Below are 21,543 nucleotides of genomic sequence, written 5' to 3'. Positions count from 1 at the left end.
TCTCCTGATGCTCTATTGCAGCTGCCTACATCCAATTTCAAAGTGCTGGGCTTCGATGTGCCTTTTGGAAGTTTGACTTCAAATGCCTTAAACAAAAACGATGGTAGGCAAAGGGAGGCTGCCACCCATGCAAATTAAGAATATTTCTCAATATGCCAGTATTTCGGTCCGATATGACACATATGCCCATACGATCCTTAATAACGTGTTGCCTTAAGTAGTTCAAAAACAGACCTCATGTATTAGTGCTCTCATTAGCTGCAATTGCAAAAGCTAGAGCGAATATAGATCCATTTGCATCCATTCCAACTGCAATTAGCAGCTTTATATTGTATACCCCATACATATGTTCTCTATCTATTGATATTACTGGCCGACAATGAGCAGAACCATCAATGCATGGTTTGAATGCCCAAAACACAAACTCAAAAATATTACCGGGGACACCAAGCTTCCATTCAACAACAGTACTAGGATTGAAGTGTTGTAGAGCCTCCGTGTATCTCGGCAACGTCTTAAAAGAGCCCTGCCAATTGCCGTAGACTATTTCATGTGCACGTCTGTTCCCAAGATACGCCTTCCGCCTACTAATGGTTTTGTGATATACTTTCAGGACGGCTATAATACAATCTTTAATTTTATACCTGGAGTAGTTGAAATATCAAAGATATAGCAACGTGGAATATCGTATTAACATCAAAATTAAAATAAACTTAGGCGAAGGGGATACCTTGGGCTTTTTGCAATGTCGCCAACTAACACAGCAACAATCATATTGCTATCTAGATCGCAATGATCATCTGGGATGTCACACATATCACAAGTGTGCCTTGTGTAGAACTTTGAAACAGTTCACATCTTTTCAGCAGTCTCCTTATCACGGACCATCCATTAAAACCTTGATTTTTTCGCTTGCAGACCAATGGCCAAAGTTTTCGAGTGGAATCATCAACTTTGAACTTCCTCATCCCCTAGATGAAATAAATCTTAACAACCGTTTGCAATGACTTTTTCAAGTTGAAAATCATGCCTTTTTCAATATGAACCATCTGTTTTACAAGATTCACTAGCTCTTTCCACAAACTTCACCGAATATGATCATCATCCCTAGCAAAGACAAAGGCATCGGGGCGATCTTGAAGATAATCAAGATAGGGGATCTCTGTTATGGTTTATTTTTACACGGGTTAAAGCATAAAAGCTACTATGAGGTTGTTGGTGCTCTAATTGAATTTTAGTATTTTAGAGTCGCCACCTAATTTATTAAAGGAAAACTAGAAAAATTGGATAAAAGATTTTTCAAGCAAGAGAAAAATCTTTTTGGTACCAAAGTTTGAGGTAAAGGTTCTGGTGATCCCCTAAGGAAGGTTTCTGCAACCTAGTATTAAAGATCCGTAGGGTGCAGTTGACCTACTAACTTCAATGTGTGATGAATGTGGAGATATTCTGACCGCGTCACCACCAGAGATGATTAAATTTGGTGACTTCGATCCCATCAATGTCAACATGCCATTTTGCCTTCCTATAATGCATGATGTAATGGTGAAGGAGAAAATTTTAGAAGAAAGTCAATCTCATGTTAATCAAACTGATGATGATGGATAGACTTTAATGACTCGACGGAGATGCTGCAAAACGAGCTCACGAAGAGAGCTAAGTAAACAAGTGACAAGAGGAAAGATGATGAAAAGACCCAACAAGCAAAGAATAAAGAAGAATGTGAATAAATCAACAAATGAAAAGGCTTACTATCAAAAGCCATGTTGTCCGGTAACATTAGAGGAATTCTTGCCAAGCTGGTTTCGCATGAAGATTTCTCACTATGATACCAAGGCCTCATGTTGCAATATTGACGAAGAAGAGATGAAAAAAGAAGATGTGGTATTGCCATCACTTCCATCGCATTTAAGACCTCATCGAGACTCACTCAAGAAGTGGACACTTGTGATGCAAAAATCACATTCAATAATGATGATCTTTTGTTGGACAAACATTGCATAATCGTTCTTTATATATGGTTGATTTTGCGCGTGAGCAGAGAGTAAATAGAATTATGATTGATGATGGGTCTGGAGTCAACATTCTCCCAATTCGCACTGTGAAAGAGCTTAGAATCTCGATAGATGAACTATTTAAAAGTCGTCCGATGATTCAATGATTTAATCAAGGGGGCAAAGAGCTATACGTGCTGTCAAGCTGGAAATCAATATGCGAGATATGTGTTCAAGCGCATGGATGCACGTGATTGACGCAAAGACCTCATATAGTATTTTGTTAGGAAGGCCATGGATACATGAAAAAAAAGTGGTTCCATCCACCTATCATCAGTGCTTTACATACTTTGAAGATGGGGTCCAAAAGAAGATAGATGCTGATGATGAACCTTTTGCTGTGACAGAAGCACACTTTGCAGATGAGAAATTCTACTTGAAGAACCGTGTCTCGAATAAGGTTAAAGTTGATAACACGATGCTAATGAAAAAGGTTGATATTGCAAAGAAGGTCGATATAGCAGCTGGGAAGGTGAAGGTTATAGTTGAAAAGGATCAAGCGCTTTCTAACATAAGCAAGGTACCCAAGATAAACATGGCATCTTCAAGCAAGAAAGCTACTTCTTTTCATCACTATGTTCCAAAGGCGAAGAAGGGTGAAGGCCAGTCTTCTGAGTTGTAAGGTAGTGCGTTAAGTAGGTTGACCTTTCCTATGAAGCAAATTGATGCAATCAAATCATCTTCAAAAATGGTGGAAGGATTTGTCAAATCATCCAACCGAAGTTCACACGAATCACTTCCTGAAAAACACACAGATAAGGGTTTTGACCCAAACGCCTAGAAGGTATTGGCGAAAGCTGAATACAATCCCAATGAGCCTTCTAAATTAGTGGAAGCTCTGCCAAGTCGTTGAAAAGGGAAATCATGGACTAACCCCTATTCAGAGGATGATGATAGAGAAAGGGTATGCTATTAAACAATCGCTTGAAGGTTTAGGTTACAAACAACCTTCACCAGTCTGCATCTCTATAATAAGGGCAAGCAAAGAACTACATTACCACCAAAGAAGAGTCTACAGCCTCTAACCAAAGGCTTTCTGTGTTTGATCGGCTTACCAACCCAATTCCAAGGACTTCAGTGTTTGATAGATTGGGACCATTAAAGAAGAAACACAAGTGCCAAGGGAATAATAGAAGGATGGAAGCCCCTATTTATGCTCAAAAGCAAAACATTTTTTAGGATTTCCCAAGTTTGATTCCTTTTAGAATGAGGCGAGAAACAAAACTTGTAGTCTCATGTGGAGAGGTCCTCAAAGAAAAAACACATACAATAATCCATACCAAGGAGCATGATGAAGATAAGAAAAGTGCAGGATCATCATATCACATCGCAATCTGGGACGAACAAAGCGCTACGCTTCATTCAAGAGTTGAGAAAAAGTTTGTTTATATTTATGTATGTCATCATATATCTTTTAATGATGGTGATCCCCAAGAAGATGAAGACGCTGAAGATGCACCGCCTGAGTTTGAGGAAGGGGTAAAGACGATCGTCTGATGCATTAAAGAAAGTTAATCTTGAAGCTGGTAAACACTCAAGGCCCACATATGTAAATGCCTCATCGAATGTTGATGAAGAAAACAAATATTTTGAGCTACTTATGGAGTTCAAAGATGTGTTCTCTTGGAGTTACAAGGAGATGCTAGGATTAGATCCCAAAGTTGTAGTTCATCGTCTTGCCGTAAAATGAGGTGCTAGTCCTGTTAAGCAAGCTCAACGTCGCTTTAGATCTGAACTAGTTCCCTTGATTGAAACTGAAGTAAACAAACTCATTGAGGCAGGTTTCATTCATGAAGTCAAATATCCCACATGGATTTCAAGCATCGTACCTGTAAGAAAGAAGAATGGCCAAATCCGAGTTTGTGTTGACTTTCGGGATCTTAACAATGCATGCCCTAAGGATGAATTTCCTCTTCCAATCCCTGAGCTTATGATTGATGCCACGACTGGATATGAGGCAATGTCTTTCATGGATGGTTTGCTGGGTACAATCAGATTCGCATGGCACCAAAGGATGAAGAACTTACTGCCTTTCGCACTCCTAAAGGTATATATTGCTACAAGGTGATGCCTTTCGATTTAAAGAATGCTGGTCCCACTTATCAACGAGCTATGCAGAACATCTTTGATGACATGCTACATAAAAACGCCGAGTGTTATGTTGACGACTTGGTGGTGAAATCAAGGAAGAGAGATAACCACTTGAAAGATTTAAGAATAGTGTTCGAACAGCTTTGACGATACCAGCTTAAAATGAATCCTTTGAAGTGCGCCTTTGGAGTTTCTTCTGGAAAGTTCTTCAGTTTTATCATCCGACAGCGAGGGATCAAAATTGATCAAGCTAAGGTCGATGCTATTCTGAAGATGCCCGAACCTAAAGATATCCGCGAGTTAAAAGCCCGCAAGGAAAGTTGGCATACCTTAGGAGGTTCATCTCAAATCTAGTTCGTAGAGATGTTAGCCATTCGGTCTGCCTTATGAAGAAAGATGTTCCTTTTGAACGGGGACCAAGCCTGCACGAATGCTTTTGAGAGCATCAAATCTTATTTGATGAAGGTTCCAATACTTGTAGCTCCCATACCTGGAAAACCGTTGATATTATATATTGCGGCACAAGAAATGTCAGTAGGAGCACTTCTAGCCCAAGAAAATGATGAAGGGAAAGAAAATTCCCTTTATTACTTGAGTAGAATGATGACACCGAATGAGATAAATTATTCACCTATAAAGAAGTTATGTCTGGCACTTGTATTCTCGGTCGGAGAGATGAAGCATTACTTCTAAGCTCATGTGGTGCGACTCGTCCCGAAAGCAACTGTCAAGTTTGTCATGTCCAAACCCGTCCTATGTGATGGATAAGCAAAGGTGGTACTCCAATTAGCGAATTTGAAATTATGTATCTCTCAAAGACGGTAAAAGGACAAAGTGCTACCGATTTTTGGCCAACCATCCAATTCTAGATGATTGGGGAGTTATCCAACGACTACTAATAAAGATGCAATGCTTGGAAATTCAACCTTCTTGGAAGATGTACTGATGAGTCTTGCACATTGTGGGAAGTAGGCCGGTCAGGCCGAATAGTGTTTGTCACTTCCTTAGGGGAGGTCTTGCCATACTCCTTCACTTAACACAATCTTGCTCCAATAATGTCGTCGAATATCAAGCACTCATGCTTGGAGCTCGAAATGGCTGTTGACATGAAACAATTCTGCCTACAAATTTTTGGATATTCCAAGTTGAAGATCAATCAAGTTTTGGGTAGTTATGAGGTCAAGAACGCAGTTACCGCCATATCGCAACTATCTTTCGAGAAATTGATAGGTCAGGCTCGGTAGAGGCCGACTTTTCAACATGTTCCTAGAAATGAAAATAAAGGAGTACGATGCATTAGCAAACTTTTAGCTTCGCATTAGTATCACTTAATTAATCAAGTCGTCATTTGACGGAGATGGGTAGTACCACCACCAAATGAATGCGAAGAAGAAGTTGAGCATGCCATCACCACTTCGAGGTCAAATTTAAGATCGACAATCAATAATTGATTACTTATGTTGGGATATTGCCGTAAAATCTTCGAAGGAAGATAGAAATCCGACTCGGCGAGCCCCTCGTTTCCTTTAATATAAAAATACACTCTATAGACGATCATTCACGGGAGTACTCTTACGTTGTTTGGGTATTGAGTCCGTTCAAGCCATGCGAGTGAAGCACATTCTCGAGCATGCGGGCGCATCAATATGGGCCAAAACTTCATTTTCATATAAAAGAATGGGATATTATTACAAACTATCGTGAAAGACCGGCTGATTATGCTCGAAGGTGTAAAGCTTGTCAAATCCATGCTAATTTCGTACATCAACCACCAAAAGTATTTCACCCTACCATGGCTTTATGGCTATTTGAAACTTGGGGTTTGAACATTGTTGGGCCATTGCCGAAGTCTTCTGGCGGGCATTTATACATTTTGGCTGCAATTGATTACTTCTCAAAATGGGCAGAAGTTGTTTCTCTTAAAGAAGTAAAGAAGGATAATGTGGAAAACTTCATCCGAGTCAATATTATCTATCGTTTGGCATTCCTCGATATATATTGACAGATAATGGCAAGCCGCTTAATACAAGTTGATGACTAAGGTCTGTGACCTTTTTGGATTCAACAACGTAATTCTTCTATGTATTATGCACGCTAATGGCTCACTTAAGCATTTAACAAGACAATACGCAACTTGTTGGAAGAAAGTCATCTCCCAAATCTAAGAGATTGGCATTTAAAGAATGGAAGAAGCTTCTGGGCATACGGGACTACCTTTTACACACCACCTTGCGACTCCTTATTCGCTTGTTTATGGAGTTGGTGCGATCCTTCCACCGAGCGTCAAATCCCATCATTGTGGCTTGCTATTCAAGAAGGACTCATCGATGAAGAAAATGCTAGATTGCTTTAAAGAATCGGAATCTCAATGAAAAGAGGCTAGAAGCTCAACAAAGCCTGGAATGCTATCAAGCCCATTTATCTTGATCATTCAATAAGAGGGTTCGTCTTAGATGTTTACAAGTGGGTGACCAAGTCCTTGTTGTAAGAAGGCCAATTATTAGTTCTCGTTGATCTGGAAGCAAGTTTTGCGCTGAAATGGGACGGGCCATATGTTGTGCGTTAAGTATACTCAAGTGGCGCTTATAAGCTTGTGGACTCAAAAGGCTTGCGGATTAGGCCCATCAATGGAAAATTCATGAAGAGATATTATCCTTGAAGAGAAGAAATATGCTCCTTAAGGCACGAGCATAAACTGCATGTAACTCCTAGTCCACAAGAGTATAAACTGTGCACGGCCCAAAAAAAAATGTCCGTTGGGTTGAAAATCTCGAAAGAGGCCGCCTAGGAAAAAGTTAGGGTGAAAAAAAAACTCACTTTTCTGAACCACGGTATGACTTGATCCTCTACACCGAAGTACGTAGACGCTTAGAGTTTTATTCTAAGTTCAGTTGCAAAAAAAAAAACTCACTTTTCTGAACTGCGGTATGACTTGATCCTCTTCACCGAGGTACGTAGGCGCTTAGAGTTTTATTCTAAGTTCAGTCGCGAAAAAAATTCACTTTTCTGAACTACAGAATGACTTGATCCTCTTCACCGGGGTACGTAGGCCGCTTAGAGTTTTATTCTAAGCTCAGTCTCATGAGTTAAAAAAAATACATCACTCTATGTGTTGTTCGAGTAAAGTATGATGGAATGAAATTCGTCTGACCAAGCACATGCAGATCATATATACAAGCATCCTTTCGTTAAAAGTTGGACCTTCACCAATTACTGATAGTTCAATAGGGGCATATCTCCATAGAAATGGGTTTCTCGACGGGATGATTGTAGTCTCTTGGCAAGTTGAAGTCTTAAAATAACGCAAGTCTTCAAGTTGAAGTTTCAATTCCACTATGTCTGCAAAGTTAAAGTCTTAACATCCAGCAAGTCTTCAAATTGAAGTTTCAAATCCACCATATCTGCAAGTTGAAGTCTTTAAATCTAGCAAGTATTCAATTTGAAGTTTCAATTCCACCATGTCTACAAAGTTAAAGTCTTAACATCCAGCAAGTCTTTAGGTTGAAGTTTCAATTCCACTCTGTCTGCAAGTTGAAGTCTTAAAACCCAGCAAGTCTTTAAGTTGAAGTTTCAATTCCACTATGTCTACAAGATCAACTAATCTTCAAGTTGAAGTTTTAAATACACCATTTCTATAAGTTGAAGTCTTCAAAGTTCGCCAAGTATAATTGTTTGGCTAAGGGTCTTCAAAAATTTCAGCCTTAAGGTGGACAATTTTTGTCCCTTAGCACCTTAAGCTAGCCTTTGCATGGTGTAGAGTCTTTAGCTTAGACGATCTAATAGTCTCTGCCTCGGACAAAAGTAAAAGCCTTCAAAGATAGACGTTGTAATGACCTTGCTTCGGACAAAATAAAGTCTTTGGCTTAGACGATATAATGGTCTTTGCCTTGGACAAATAAAAAATAATAAAAGTTGGACAAATAAAAAATAATAAAAGTGTTTAGCCGGGACGGTGTAATGGTCTTTGCCTCAGACAAAATAAAGTCTTTGACTTAGACGGTGCGATTGTCTTTGCCTCAGACAAAAAAGTAAATGTCCTTAGCATAGACGGTGTATTGGTCTTGCTTCAGACCAAAAACAGTCTTTGACCTAGACGGTGTAATGGTCTTTGCCTCAGACAAAAAGTAAAAGTCCTTAGCATAGACAGTGTATCGGCCTTGCTTCGGACCCAAAAAAACAAAAATAAAAAGGTCTTCGACTTAGACAGTGTAATGGTCTTTGCCTCAGACGGAAGAAAAAAGAGTCCTTAGCATAGATGGTGTATTGGCCTTGCTTCGGATAAAAAATGAGTCTTTGACTTCGACGGTGTCATGATGCGTGCCTTAGACAAAAAAGTAAAAGTCCTTAGCATAGACGGTGTATTGGCACTTGCTTTGACTCAAAAAAAAAAAAAGGAGGGGGGGGTCTTTGACTTAGATGGTATTATGATCTTTGCCTCAGAGAAAAAAGTAAAGTCTTTAGCATGAACGGTGTAATGGTCTTTGTTCCGTACAAAATAAAGTCTTTGACTTAGACGGAGTAATAAATTCTTCACCTCGGATAGAGCAGCAAATGGTTCATCTCGGACAGAATAATAAATTCTTTGCCTCAAACGGAGCAGCAAATTCTTCATATCAGATGGAGTAATAAATTCTTGGCTTCGAATGGAGTATTAAATTCTTCACATCGGATGACGTAATAAGTTCTTCGCCTCAAACATGGTGATAAATTCTTCACGTCGGACGGACTAATAAATTCTACCTTCGGACCCGAGTAAAATCTTTACCTTTAACTTTTGCATATGAACGTCTCCTCAATTATGAACCTTGTTTCAATTTTTTAAAATCTGAAAAACAGAAACAAGAATATCCGACCAAAAAAAAAGGGAGAAGAAAATTGAAAGAGAAAGAAGATACTACCTGTCAAGGGATAATGACGGCACCGAATTAATCAATCTTCTCTTTACTTGCTGGAAATAATCCGAGAGAAATGTGGAGAAACAAGAAGCTGTGGAGAAACAAGAAGCTGTCGGGTTACAAGTTTAAGTTTTAAGGGTGCAAAGATAACTATCTTGTATCAGAATAGAATCCAAAATCCTTTTAAAAACCTACAACGTCAAACCTTCAACATTGGCAACCATTATCTCGATGAAACCTTAAGCTTCATCACGTGTTTCAAGGTGGTGCTAAACTCACGTATTGATCGTAATTCAAGCTTGGGTCTCCGACACATACTCTATTTGGATAAACGATGTCCGACGAAATTGCAACGAGTAGTTATGTACGTTCAGTAGCTCCAGACCCTCAACGATCCAGTTTGGGGCAAAAGTTGCTCTAAAATATACTCCTGTGCATAAAGCAAGGGTCGTACGTTCCTCGGAAGTGAAAAGAATTGTTATTAAATCTGTATTGCAACAAATACTTTGAAATAGTAATAGGAAAAACAGAAACTGCATAGATTCTACAAACTGGAAAAATGAAATTAGCGGAAACTGGAAAATACTATGAACAGTATGTTAAATTGTATGGAAAAATGAAATCGAGCCCACTGAATTCACAGTGTGTCCTTAAGGAAACTATTCCCCTCAATATACCCGAGGTATTGGAATCTTTCCTCCCAGGATAGAATGATTTACTCACCAAAATAGCGGTACAGCAAATTCTGATGACTACGATCCACTCGAAGGTAGTATATCACACGAAAGGTTTTACAAAGTGCAGAGAAGAAAGAAGAAGAATATCAGAAAATTTCGTAAGTAAAAATTCTGAGGATCAACAGAAATATATAGCCTGTTTGGGAAAAGGTTTGCAACTTTTCAGAAAAGGTTTGCAACCTTTCAGAAAAATTCCGTTGAAAAACGGAGGGAAATGTTTTAAATTAATCCGGGAAAGAAAGAAAATGGGTCGGGTCGCGGGTCGATTAATTAATTAAATAAATAATAATTAATTAAATAATAAAAATTAAAGGAAATTTGGTCCAGAAGATTATCAATCAATCAAATCATTTGACCAAATCCAAATCCAAATCAAGCCGAGTCGAGCGACGACGACGACGGCGCGAGAGAGACCCTCTTCTTGACCCTTTATCAACACGAAGGAGTGCTTCTACTTTTAAGTAGGAGAACTTTTCTTTCCACCACCTAGGAGGACAAATGCTTATTTCATAAAGCAGAGAGGAACAACCCATTTTTCCCTCCACTTCTTTTCTCTCCATTTCCCATTCAACCTATTAATTAAACCCAACAATCCCCCACGTGAATGGGGAATGGCTATAAGATAAAGGAATGCATGGACAAGTGTGTGATATACAAGCAAAGATTAATTGCATCTGGATAAGTAGGTTTCCCTTTGAACTTTCCGTAGTGAACTTATATCGGATATACTCGATCAATCGGTAGATGTGATATCTTTGAACCGTTGAACTTTGTTGTATAACTAGACAACATAAGTCACACAATTAACCCTCAACCATCTATGGTTCTCACTTGTGTTCGTTTCAAATGAACACACCCCCGGTTTCTTGAATGCATAGAGAATGGGCCTTTACCATCATTCCCCTTGAAGCGGCTTATACTTCACTCACATAGGTGATTTCTAAATGTGTAGTCCTATAGACACACTATCTGGTCATGTTCTGCCAGACTTAGACAATCATTAAAAAACTTTAATGCTTTATTAACTCATTAAAAAGCCTTAAGGTTTTATCCTTGTTTCTGAACATTGTCATCATCACGGGAATGGGTTGAGTTATTTGACAATGTTGAACCGTCATTCATAACTTTGTGTGATCTCTTTAAACCTAGTTCTTGGGATCTCCAGTCTACTAGGTAGAGTTACCGCCATGATGACTTGTCCTAGGCCTTAACCCCATTCCCCTCGATGATCTTTCAACAGCTTCTCTAGATAGGCCTTTTATTAGCGGATCTGATACATTATCTCATGACTCTACGTAGTCAATAGTGATAACACCACTAGAGAGTAGTTGTCTAACTGTATTGTATCGCCGTCGAATGTGACGCGATTTTCCTTTATACATAACGCTCCACGCTTCTACCTATTGCGCTTGGCTATCACAATGTATACATATAGGTGCCAAGGTTTGGGCCAAAATGGAATATCTTCCAAGAAATTTCGGAGCCATTCGGCTTCTTCACCAACCTTGTCTAAAGCTATAAATTCGATTCCATTGTAGAGCGGGCGATGCGTATGTCCGTTTTGATGATTTCAAGACATCGCTCCTCCACCAAGGGAAAACATATCCACTCATGGATTTAACTTCGTATGATCCGGTGATCCAACATCACTATAACCCTCGCCATCGCAGATATTTATTATAATGCAAAGCATAGTTTTGGGTGTGTTTCAAATACCTCAAGACTCGTTTCATTACCATCCAACGAGTTTGATTGGGATTACTCATGAATCGACTCAGCTTGCTAATAGCACATGCTATATCTGGTCGTGTACAATTCATAATATACATCAAACTTCCCAAAACTCATGCATAGTCCAATTGTGAGTCACTTTCACCTTCATTCTTTTGAAGTGCAAAACTTACATCAATTGGAGTCTTTGCAATATTGAAATTTAAATACTTGAACTTGTCAAGTACCCTTTCAATATAATGTGATTGTGATAATGCTAGACCTTGTGGAGTTTTATGGATCCTAATTCCTAAGATCAAATCAGCAACTCCTAAGTCTTTCATGTCAAATTTGCTAGCAAGCATACGCTTCGTAGCATTTACATCGGCAATATCTCTGCTCATTATCAACATGTCATCAACATATAAACAAACAATGACTTCATGATTTGGAGTATTTTTAATGTAAACACATTTGTCACACTCATTAATCTTGAATCCATTTGCCAACATTGTTTGGTCAAATTTCACATGCCATTGTTTGGGTGCTTGTTTAAGTCCATAAAGTGACTTAACAAGTTTGCACACTTTCCTTTCTTTACCAGGAACCACAAAACCCTCAGGTTGTTCCATGTAAATTTCTTCCTCCAATTCTCCATTTAAGAAAGCTGTCTTGACATCCATTTGATGGATTTCAAGACCAGTGCCACTAACACCCGAATTGATGTTATCCTTGTTACCGGTGAATATGTGTCAAAGTAATCAAGGCCTTCTTTTTATCTATAACCTTTGACCACAAGTCTTGCCTTATATTTGTCAATAGTGTCATCGGCTTTCATTTTCCTTTTAAAGATCCATTTTGATCCTAAAGGTTTATTTCCGGAGGAAGATCAACCAATTCCCATGTATGGTTGTTTAAATTGATTCAATCTCACTATTGACTGCCTCTTTCCAAAATGCTGAATCAGAAGAAGACATTGCTGCTTTAAATGTTTGAGGCTCATTTTCAAGCAAGAATGTCACAAAATCTAGTCCAAAGGAAGTAGATGTCCTTTGACGTTTGCTACGCCTTGGGTCCTCTTCACTTGGTTTACTTTCCTTTGGTTCTTTCCGCGGCCGTTTAGATCTTTCACTTGACGACTCACATTCAGTTTTATACGGATAAATGTTTTCAAAGAATTCAGCATTATCTGATTCAATTACCGTATTAACATGAATTTCGGGATTGTCCGATTTGTGAACCAAAAACCGACAAGCTTTGCTGTTTGTAGCATAGCCAATAAAAACACAATCCACAGTTTTTGGTCCGATTTTTACCCTTTTGGGCAAAGGAACTTGGACCTTTGCTAAACACCCCCACACTTTGAAATATTTCAAGTTGGGTTTTCTTCCTTTCCATAGTTCATATGGAATAGATTGTGTTTTGTATGTAAATATCTAGTGTTAAGATGATATTTTATCTATATGAATCCATTCTTGATGAATTCGGGTGGAAAATGGTCGTTTTGAAGTCAAACCAACAATCGAAGTTCTTAAGGGCTCTTAAATTTCGCCTAAGTTTTGATAGGTCTGTCTTCTGGGCGATTTTCACGAAAATCTATTAAGAATTTTGAAAACCTTCCTTGATGAAAGTTGTAGATAATTGAAATACCTTTCCAACCATAGGTCGTGGGCCTCCACGTGACATCGGGATAAGGAGATATGAACGTTTTAAGACAGAAAGGTCAAGCTGTTGGCCCAACCCAATTCAAAACCGGGTCAGGCCCATTTCCCTTGGTATTTAAGGGAAATGTTCAGCCCTAGCAGCCACATTTCCCCTACCAAACATTCAGAATTTTAGAGAGAGAGAGAGAGGAGATTTAGAGAGAGAAAGTGGAGAATAGATCAAGTTCAAGGCCCCGAATCCCGAGGCTCGTGAAGGGTAAAGTGTAGAACAAGTTGTTGCCGTTATTCTAAGCTAAAAATTGAACTTGGGGGATGTTGTTTTCGTGGTATCTGCCCATATAAGGTATGTCTAAGATTTTAATGATGTTTTTATCCTTATCATTGATAGATTTGACGAGTTAGAATAGAGAAAATGGCATTGAAAGTTCGGTTATAATTTTTGGATATCAAATGATTTGAGAGGACTGTTTTGGTATGATTAAATGGATAGTATTGGTTGGATATTGATATAAAATAATTGTGGATGTTGTTGGTAAGTTGTTGTTCTTGAAATTGGGAGAATAAGGTGTATGAAGATATTGTATACAAGGTGTATACCGGGCTGTTTTGTGATGATATTTGGGGGCTGTTTTATATGATTTCGTGGCTGTTTTGTGATAAATTTCGTGGTTGTTTTGGTGATAAAATTCGTGGCTGTTTTGGGGCTGTTTTGTGATAAAATTCGTGGCTGTTTTGGGGCTGTTTTGTGATAAAATTCGTGGCTGTTTTGGAGCTGTTTTGTGATAAAATTCGTGGCTGTTTTGGAGCTGTTTTGTGATAAAATTCGTGGCTGTTTTGGAGCTGTTTTGTGATAAAATTTGTGGCTGTTTTGGTAATAAATTTCGTGGCTGTTTTGTGATAAATTTCGTGGTTGTTTTGGTGATAAAATTCGTGGCTGTTTTGGGGCTGTTTTGTGATAAAATTCGTGGCTGTTTTGGTATGATTTAATGGATATGATTAGTTGGATATTGATATGAAATAATTATTGATATTGTTGTTGACGATGTTGATAAGTTGTTATCTTGAATTTGGAAGCATAAATATTATTCAAGATTCTTTAAATGAATGAAAGAAAAAGCAATATTTTCATGTTTCTTGAACTCTAATTTATGTCTAAATGGTGGTTGATGTGTGTGAGGGGACAAACCCACATTAAACCTAGATTGTAACAAACCCTATATATATGTATGTGATGTTATGAATGTTTTCCTCTATGAGATATGTTTAATAATGATGGTTAAGGGTTGGTAATGATATTCTCATTGATGATTTAAGACATGGAAATCCTTCGTAAAGAAGTTATACATTTTCAAACATTGGTTGGAATGACTTATCCTTTTAAAATGGCATAATGGTCCGTAACGATAATTTGACTACAAAGATGATTTATTTTAGACAAGGTCATGCGTGTGTAGGGTCAAGCCCGCATCGAACCTTACACGAACTATACTACTTTGTGAAACTCATTTTTTCCCATTATTGGATGATTGAACTTAATCTTTTAAAGGTTGAACCTTCAACTTGTTTTGTTGTTAAATAGGTTTCTTAAACTTGAAATTGAATAAGATATTTGAATAAAATTCTCAATCGGTTGTAACTTGAAATGCCTCTATTTGAGATAATGACTTGAGAAATGATATTCGGCTCTAAGCCATGATTGATAATTTGGTAATATGAAATGAATTGTATTTTATTTGTGTTTGGGCCTGTATGGGCAAGCTGTGCTCGTCCAGAAGACGATTAGCCTCCGTATCTTCCTAGACCGGAGTATCTATTGCTGTGCTAGTCCAGAGGACGATTAGCCTCCGTGGTTTTCTAACCCGGAGTATCAATTGATTGATTAGTTTGCCTATGAGTGGCTTGCTTTGTATCTTGTTTCCTGTGAGTGGTTTGTGGTGATATTGGATTCGTAAGTGAAATGCTTGGCATGGTAAATGGTAAAGAGTTAAGTTGATATGTCTTTCGTTGATCGATATGCGTAATGAACTTTAATGTTATTGACGGTATGACTGCTTTGAGACAATTGGTGAATCGGCTTCTATGCCATGGACTTTATTGTTATGTTTATGCCTAGCCATTCGGGAGGATGAGTGGTCACCGAGGTTTTTATATTCCGGTGAGTTTGCCTTGCTATTCGGGAGGAAGAGTAGCCACTATGGATCCTAGTGTATTAATTGCCTTGCCATTCGGGAGGAAGAGTGGCCACTTCCGGTTCGCTACCCGGGTGCATTAATGGCCTTGCTATTCGGGAGGAAGAGTAGCCACCGTGAATCCATACTCCGGTGTATTGCGCAATGTGCCTTGCTATTCGGGAGGAAGAGTAGCCACCGTGAATTCATATTCCGGTGTATTACGTAGTGTTGTTGATATTGAGTTGGTCTTATACGGGCGGTTATGATATCCATCCTTATTATCGAACTAAGCATAATTGCAACTGGGATTTTGAAATGACTTGATAAACTGTTAAACAAATGATATTGAGAACAAATGATATATGTTCATGTGTGGTGCGCTATGCGCGATGTGATTGATTCTTGGGCCTGTGTTGGCATGTGTAATATTCGTAATCTCTCATGGAACTGTTGTTGACAATCATGATCACTCGAAAGGCATAATTAAAAGTTCTAACTTAACAAAAGACTTCATAATCGGTTTTGATAATTCTTATGGAGATACATATGTTGAATACTTGTTTATATATTGATTAATGGATTTGTAAACTGTTTAATAAATGATATTGAGAATCACAAAGTGGAATGACTGTTTTTTATGCTATCTTTTCGGAATCGATTTCTTTATATATTATTATATTTTATTTTCATAACACTTGTTGTCCCCGGGCACTCACCGAGTACGAAAGTACTCAGGCATACCATTGTTGTTTTTGATGGTATGTTAGGTAACGAAGAAGAGCAGGTTCGTGATACTTTCGACGCTTAAGAGGACTTGCTACTCGTTGTGGATTTGGTGATCCCACATTCTTGTTCGTGGGACACTTCTGTTTTCGTTTATTATTCGGATTTCCGGCTGCGTCCCGAAGTTTGACGATTTTTATGTCTCTTAGAAGCTCCATAGATAGTTGTCAGAATTGTGGGTAGATTGTCAAAGTCTCGTACGACTTAATGGGTGTTTGCCACGTTTATGACTATGACTTATAAAGACTTCCGTTGATTTAATTCATGTGTTCATGATGTGTTGCATTTAATTTATAAATTGTTGGAGGCGAATGTTGAACCTGGCGGGTTCAAGTATCATTATTGTGTTGTTTAGGTTCTTCCGATGTTGTTCGTGACGTCGGATGCCGGTCACGTCTAGGGTGGGTTTTGGGGCGTGACAAGCTTGGTATCAGAGCCTAGGTTTAGATGTGTCCTAGGAGTTGTTTGAGTCTGTGGAGCTGTGTCTAGTGGAGTCTTCCTTGTGCAGCCTGATCACCTGTATAATCGAAAGACTACCAAGGCATTATAGGTGTTTCTCACTCTTCTTTATTCTAGATTGTGCTATAGAGCTTGAACTTCCTTTAGGATCGTTTTGACGTGTTCGTTACTCGTGCTTTATGGAGATGACTTTAACTTGTGTTGCAGATGTTAATCGAGTGAACAATTGTGGTATGGAGTGCACAATGTTCTGATGCATAATTTGATGGATGGTACAGAGTCGCTGGAATTGTATTGTAGGTGTTTGGTATATGTGGTTGTTGTAGAGTTTGGTGGTTGATAAAATTGAGACAAGTATAGAAACAAAAGTAGCCCTTGTTACGGGGAGAACTCTGTCACAAATCTTGTTAGGTTGAAAGGAATAATTAAGGTGTGATATGTTTTAAGTACAGGACGTTAGGGTGAAAGGAACAATTGAGGGTCTTTTGTAAAGAATTAAGAATTATCGTACGTTAAGGTCATATTCTTATTGGATTAAAAGATCTATACTATTTTGATGTTTAGTGGAAGAACTTTATTTTATTTTTGCTTGAAACTCGAAAACAATTGCAGGTGGAATAATTATTTAAGAAGATGATGTAGTTGATTTAAGCTTTAATTTGTTATTTTCAGTTTTGGCGTGAGGTAAGTTAAGCTTGAATCATGTGTTGTTGAATTAGCCTCCTTGTCGGAGTATATTGTATAGATTTAAATGTTGTGCGCTTCCTAGTCAACGCATATAGTGTTGAACCTTTCGTCTATATATTCCTCGTGGAAGTTTAGATTAGAGGCATGAATTCCTCGTCCTTGTGTTTAGGCTTGAATGATGTATTCATTATGTGGTAAATCGTATGTTACCTCTGAGAAGGATCCTCTTTACTAAAGAACTCTAGAAATTTTGAAATTTGAGGTTTAGTGAAGAATCTTAAGCCATGACTTTCATTCGGGGACGAATGATATTAAGGGGGGGATAATGTAACACCCCGTAAACTTGAACTAAGTGTGAGTATGTAAATATCTAGTGTTAAGATGATATTTTATCTATATGAATCCATTCTTGATGAATTCGGGTGGAAAATGGTCGTTTTGAAGTCAAACCAACAATCGAAGTTCTTAAGGGCTCTTAAATTTCGCCTAAGTTTTGATAGGTCTGTCTTCTGGGCGATTTTCACGAAAATCTATTAAGAATTTTGAAAACCTTCCTTGATGAAAGTTGTAGATAATTGAAATACCTTTCCAACCATAGGTCGTGGGCCTCCACGTGACATCGGGATAAGGAGATATGAACGTTTTAAGACAGAAAGGTCAAGCTGTTGGCCCAACCCAATTCAAAACCGGGTCAGGCCCATTTCCCTTGGTATTTAAGGGAAATGTTCAGCCCTAGCAGCCACATTTCCCCTACCAAACATTCAGAATTTTAGAGAGAGAGAGAGAGGAGATTTAGAGAGAGAAAGTGGAGAATAGATCAAGTTCAAGCCCCGAATCCCGAGGCTCGTGAAGGGTAAAGTGTAGAACAAGTTGTTGCCGTTATTCTAAGCTAAAAATTGAACTTGGGGGATGTTGTTTTCGTGGTATCTGCCCATATAAGGTATGTCTAAGATTTTAATGATGTTTTTATCCTTATCATTGATAGATTTGACGAGTTAGAATAGAGAAAATGGCATTGAAAGTTCGGAGATAATTTTTGGATATCAAATGATTTGTGGACTGTTTTGGTATGATTAAATGGATAGTATTGGTTGGATATTGATATAAAATAATTGTGGATGTTGTTGGTAAGTTGTTGTTCTTGAAATTGGGAGAATAAGGTGTATGAAGATATTGTATACAAGGTGTATACCGGGCTGTTTTGTGATGATATTTGGGGGCTGTTTTATATGATTTCGTGGCTGTTTTGTGATAAATTTCGTGGTTGTTTTGGTGATAAAATTCGTGGCTGTTTTGGGGCTGTTTTGTGATAAAATTCGTGGCTGTTTTGGGGCTGTTTTGTGATAAAATTCGTGGCTGTTTTGGAGCTGTTTTGTGATAAAATTCGTGGCTGTTTTGGAGCTGTTTTGTGATAAAATTTGTGGCTGTTTTGTGATAAAATTTGTGGCTGTTTTGGTAATAAATTTCGTGGCTGTTTTGTGATAAATTTCGTGGTTGTTTTGGTGATAAAATTCGTGGCTGTTTTGTGATAAAATTCGTGGCTGTTTTGGTATGATTTAATGGATATGATTAGTTGGATATTGATATGAAATAATTATTGATATTGTTGTTGACGATGTTGATAAGTTGTTATCTTGAATTTGGAAGCATAAATATTATTCAAGATTCTTTAAATGAATGAAAGAAAAAGCAATATTTTCATGTTTCTTGAACTCTAATTTATGTCTAAATGGTGGTTGATGTGTGTGAGGGGACAAACCCACATTAAACCTAGATTGTAACAAACCCTATATATATGTATGTGATGTTATGAATGTTTTCCTCTATGAGATATGTTTAATAATGATGGTTAAGGGTTGGTAATGATATTCTCATTGATGATTTAAGACATGGAAATCCTTCGTAAAGAAGTTATACATTTTCAAACATTGGTTGGAATGACTTATCCTTTTAAAATGGCATAATGGTCCGTAACGATAATTTGACTACAAAGATGATTTATTTTAGACAAGGTCATGCGTGTGTAGGGTCAAGCCCGCATCGAACCTTACACGAACTATACTACTTTGTGAAACTCATTTTTTCCCATTATTGGATGATTGAACTTAATCTTTTAAAGGTTGAACCTTCAACTTGTTTTGTTGTTAAATAGGTTTCTTAAACTTGAAATTGAATAAGATATTTGAATAAAATTCTCAATCGGTTGTAACTTGAAATGCCTCTATTTGAGATAATGACTTGAGAAATGATATTCGGCTCTAAGCCATGATTGATAATTTGGTAATATGAAATGAATTGTATTTTATTTGTGTTTGGGCTGTATGGGCAAGGCGTGTGCTCGTCCGAAGACGATTAGCCTCCGTATCTTCCTAGACCGGAGTATCTATTCGTGCTAGTCCGTAGGACGATTAGCCTCCGTGGTTTTCTAACCCGGAGTATCAATTGATTGATTAGTTTGCCTATGAGTGGCTTGCTTTGTATCTTGTTTCTGTGAGTGGTTTGTGGTGATATTGGATTCGTAAGTGAAATGCTTGGCATGGTAAATGGTAAAGAGTTAAGTTGATATGTCTTTCGTTGATCGATATGCGTAATGAACTTTAATGTTATTGACGGTATGACCTTTGAGACAATTGGTGAATCGGCTTCTATGCCATGGACTTTATTGTTATGTTTATGCCTAGCCATTCGGGAGGATGAGTGGTCACCGAGGTTTTTATATTCCGGTGAGTTTGCCTTGCTATTCGGGAGGAAGAGTAGCCACTATGGATCCTAGTGTATTAATTGCCTTGCCATTCGGGAGGAAGAGTGGCCACTTCCGGGTTCGCTACCTGGAGTGCATTAATGGCCTTGCTATTCGGGAGGAAGAGTAGCCACCGTGAATCCATACTCCGGTGTATTGCGCAGTGTGCCTTGCTATTCGGGAGGAAGAGTAGCCACCGTGAATTCATATTCCGTGTATTACGTAGTGTTGTTGATATTGAGTTGGTCTTATACGGGCGGTTATGATATCCATCCTTATTATCGAACTAAGCATAATTGCAACTTGGGATTTTGAAATGACTTGATAAACCGTTAAACAAATGATATTGAGAACAAATGATATATGTTCATGTGTGGTGCGCTATGCGCGATGTGATTGATTCTTGGGCTCGTGTTGGCATGTGTAATATTCGTAATCTCTCATGGAACCGTTGTTGACAATCATGATCACTCGAAAGGCATAATTAAAAGTTCTAACTTAACAAAAGACTTCATAATCGGTTTTGATAATTCTTATGGAGATACATATGTTGAATACTTGTTTATATATTGATTAATGGATTTGTAAACTGTTTAATAAATGATATTGAGAATCACAAAGTGGAATGACTGTTTTTATGCTATCTTTTCAGAACTGATTTCTTTATATATTATTATATTTTATTTTCATAACACTTGTTGTCCCCGAGGCACTCACTGAGTACGAAAGTACTCAGGCATACCATTGTTGTTTTTGATGGTATGTTAGGTAACGAAGAAGAGCAGGTTCGTGATACTTTCGACGCTTAAGAGGACTTGCTACTGTTGTGGTTTGGTGAGCCCACATCCTTGTTCGTGGGACACTTCCTGTTTCATTTATTATTCTGGATTTCCGGGCTGCGTCCCGAAGTTTGACGATTTTTATGTCTCTTAGAAGCTCCATAGATAGTTGTCAGAATTGTGGGTAGATTGTCAAAGTCTCGTACGACTTAATGGGTGTTTGCCACGTTTATGACTATGACTTATAAAGACTTCCGTTGATTTAATTCATGTGTTCATGATGTGTTGCATTTAATTTATAAATTGTTGGAGGCGAATGTTGAACCTGGCGGGTTCAAGTATCATTAGTGGATAAGGACTTTGAGTTCGGTGAACTTGTGGGCGGGTTCGTCATCTTGTAGTCAAGAAACTACAACCACGAATTTTTTTCAAGCACGCAAACCCCAAAAAAAGCCAAAACATGACATTGAAGTTGAACGTTGGATTGGAACACACTTTGTAAAAACATAAGCAAATACAAACCCCACTAAGGACCTACCATATTGCATATTTTTACCAATGGTGCTTTGATGATGGGGTTTCCCGTTCAAGTAGTTGAATCAACCAAGGAGTAATCATCAGCATGCAAACTCCTCCTATGATTACAGCAATATAGCCAATAAAATAGTGCAACTTATTCTTAGCTTCACCAAAGTGATAGGCATACCACCCCATTGAACAACTAGACCTAATAATGAAAAGGGATGAGAGAGTCCAAATAGCATGTCTTATTTGTC

General features: G+C 38.1%; 1 protein-coding gene and 1 long non-coding RNA gene across 2 annotated transcripts; one reads left to right on the top strand and one right to left on the bottom strand.

Annotated features, from left to right (window-relative positions):
- Positions 1 to 235: 235 nt before the first annotated feature.
- On the bottom strand, positions 236 to 816 carry LOC132039440 (uncharacterized). The gene is made up of 2 exons (XM_059429923.1): positions 731 to 816; positions 236 to 644 (listed from the first exon to the last, which is right to left on the bottom strand). The coding sequence occupies exons 1-2, from the start codon at positions 814 to 816 to the stop codon at positions 236 to 238; spliced, it is 495 nt and encodes a 164-aa protein (XP_059285906.1).
- A 12,226-nt stretch (positions 817 to 13,042) lies between these two features.
- LOC132040627 (uncharacterized) lies at positions 13,043 to 21,054 on the top strand. The gene is made up of 3 exons (XR_009410734.1): positions 13,043 to 13,491; positions 16,087 to 18,188; positions 20,757 to 21,054. It is a non-coding gene; the product is annotated as an uncharacterized LOC132040627 (long non-coding RNA).
- The last annotated feature ends 489 nt before the right edge of the window (positions 21,055 to 21,543 follow it).

The sequence above is a fragment of the Lycium ferocissimum genome, chromosome 12, assembly GCF_029784015.1.
Source record: "Lycium ferocissimum isolate CSIRO_LF1 chromosome 12, AGI_CSIRO_Lferr_CH_V1, whole genome shotgun sequence".
NCBI lineage: Eukaryota > Viridiplantae > Streptophyta > Magnoliopsida > Solanales > Solanaceae > Lycium > Lycium ferocissimum.
Note: the sequence above shows the minus strand (reverse complement) of the source record. Positions and strands in the feature narration are given on the sequence as shown.

Excerpts from the sequence above, each read along its gene's own strand:
- LOC132039440 (XM_059429923.1), bottom strand. The coding sequence starts at position 816 with ATGTGTGACATCCCAGATGATCATTGCGATCTAGATAGCAATATGATT. Across the intron at positions 645-730 it reads GACATTGCAAAAAGCCCAAG|GTATAAAATTAAAGATTGTA; the intron begins GTATCCCCTTCG and ends CAACTACTCCAG.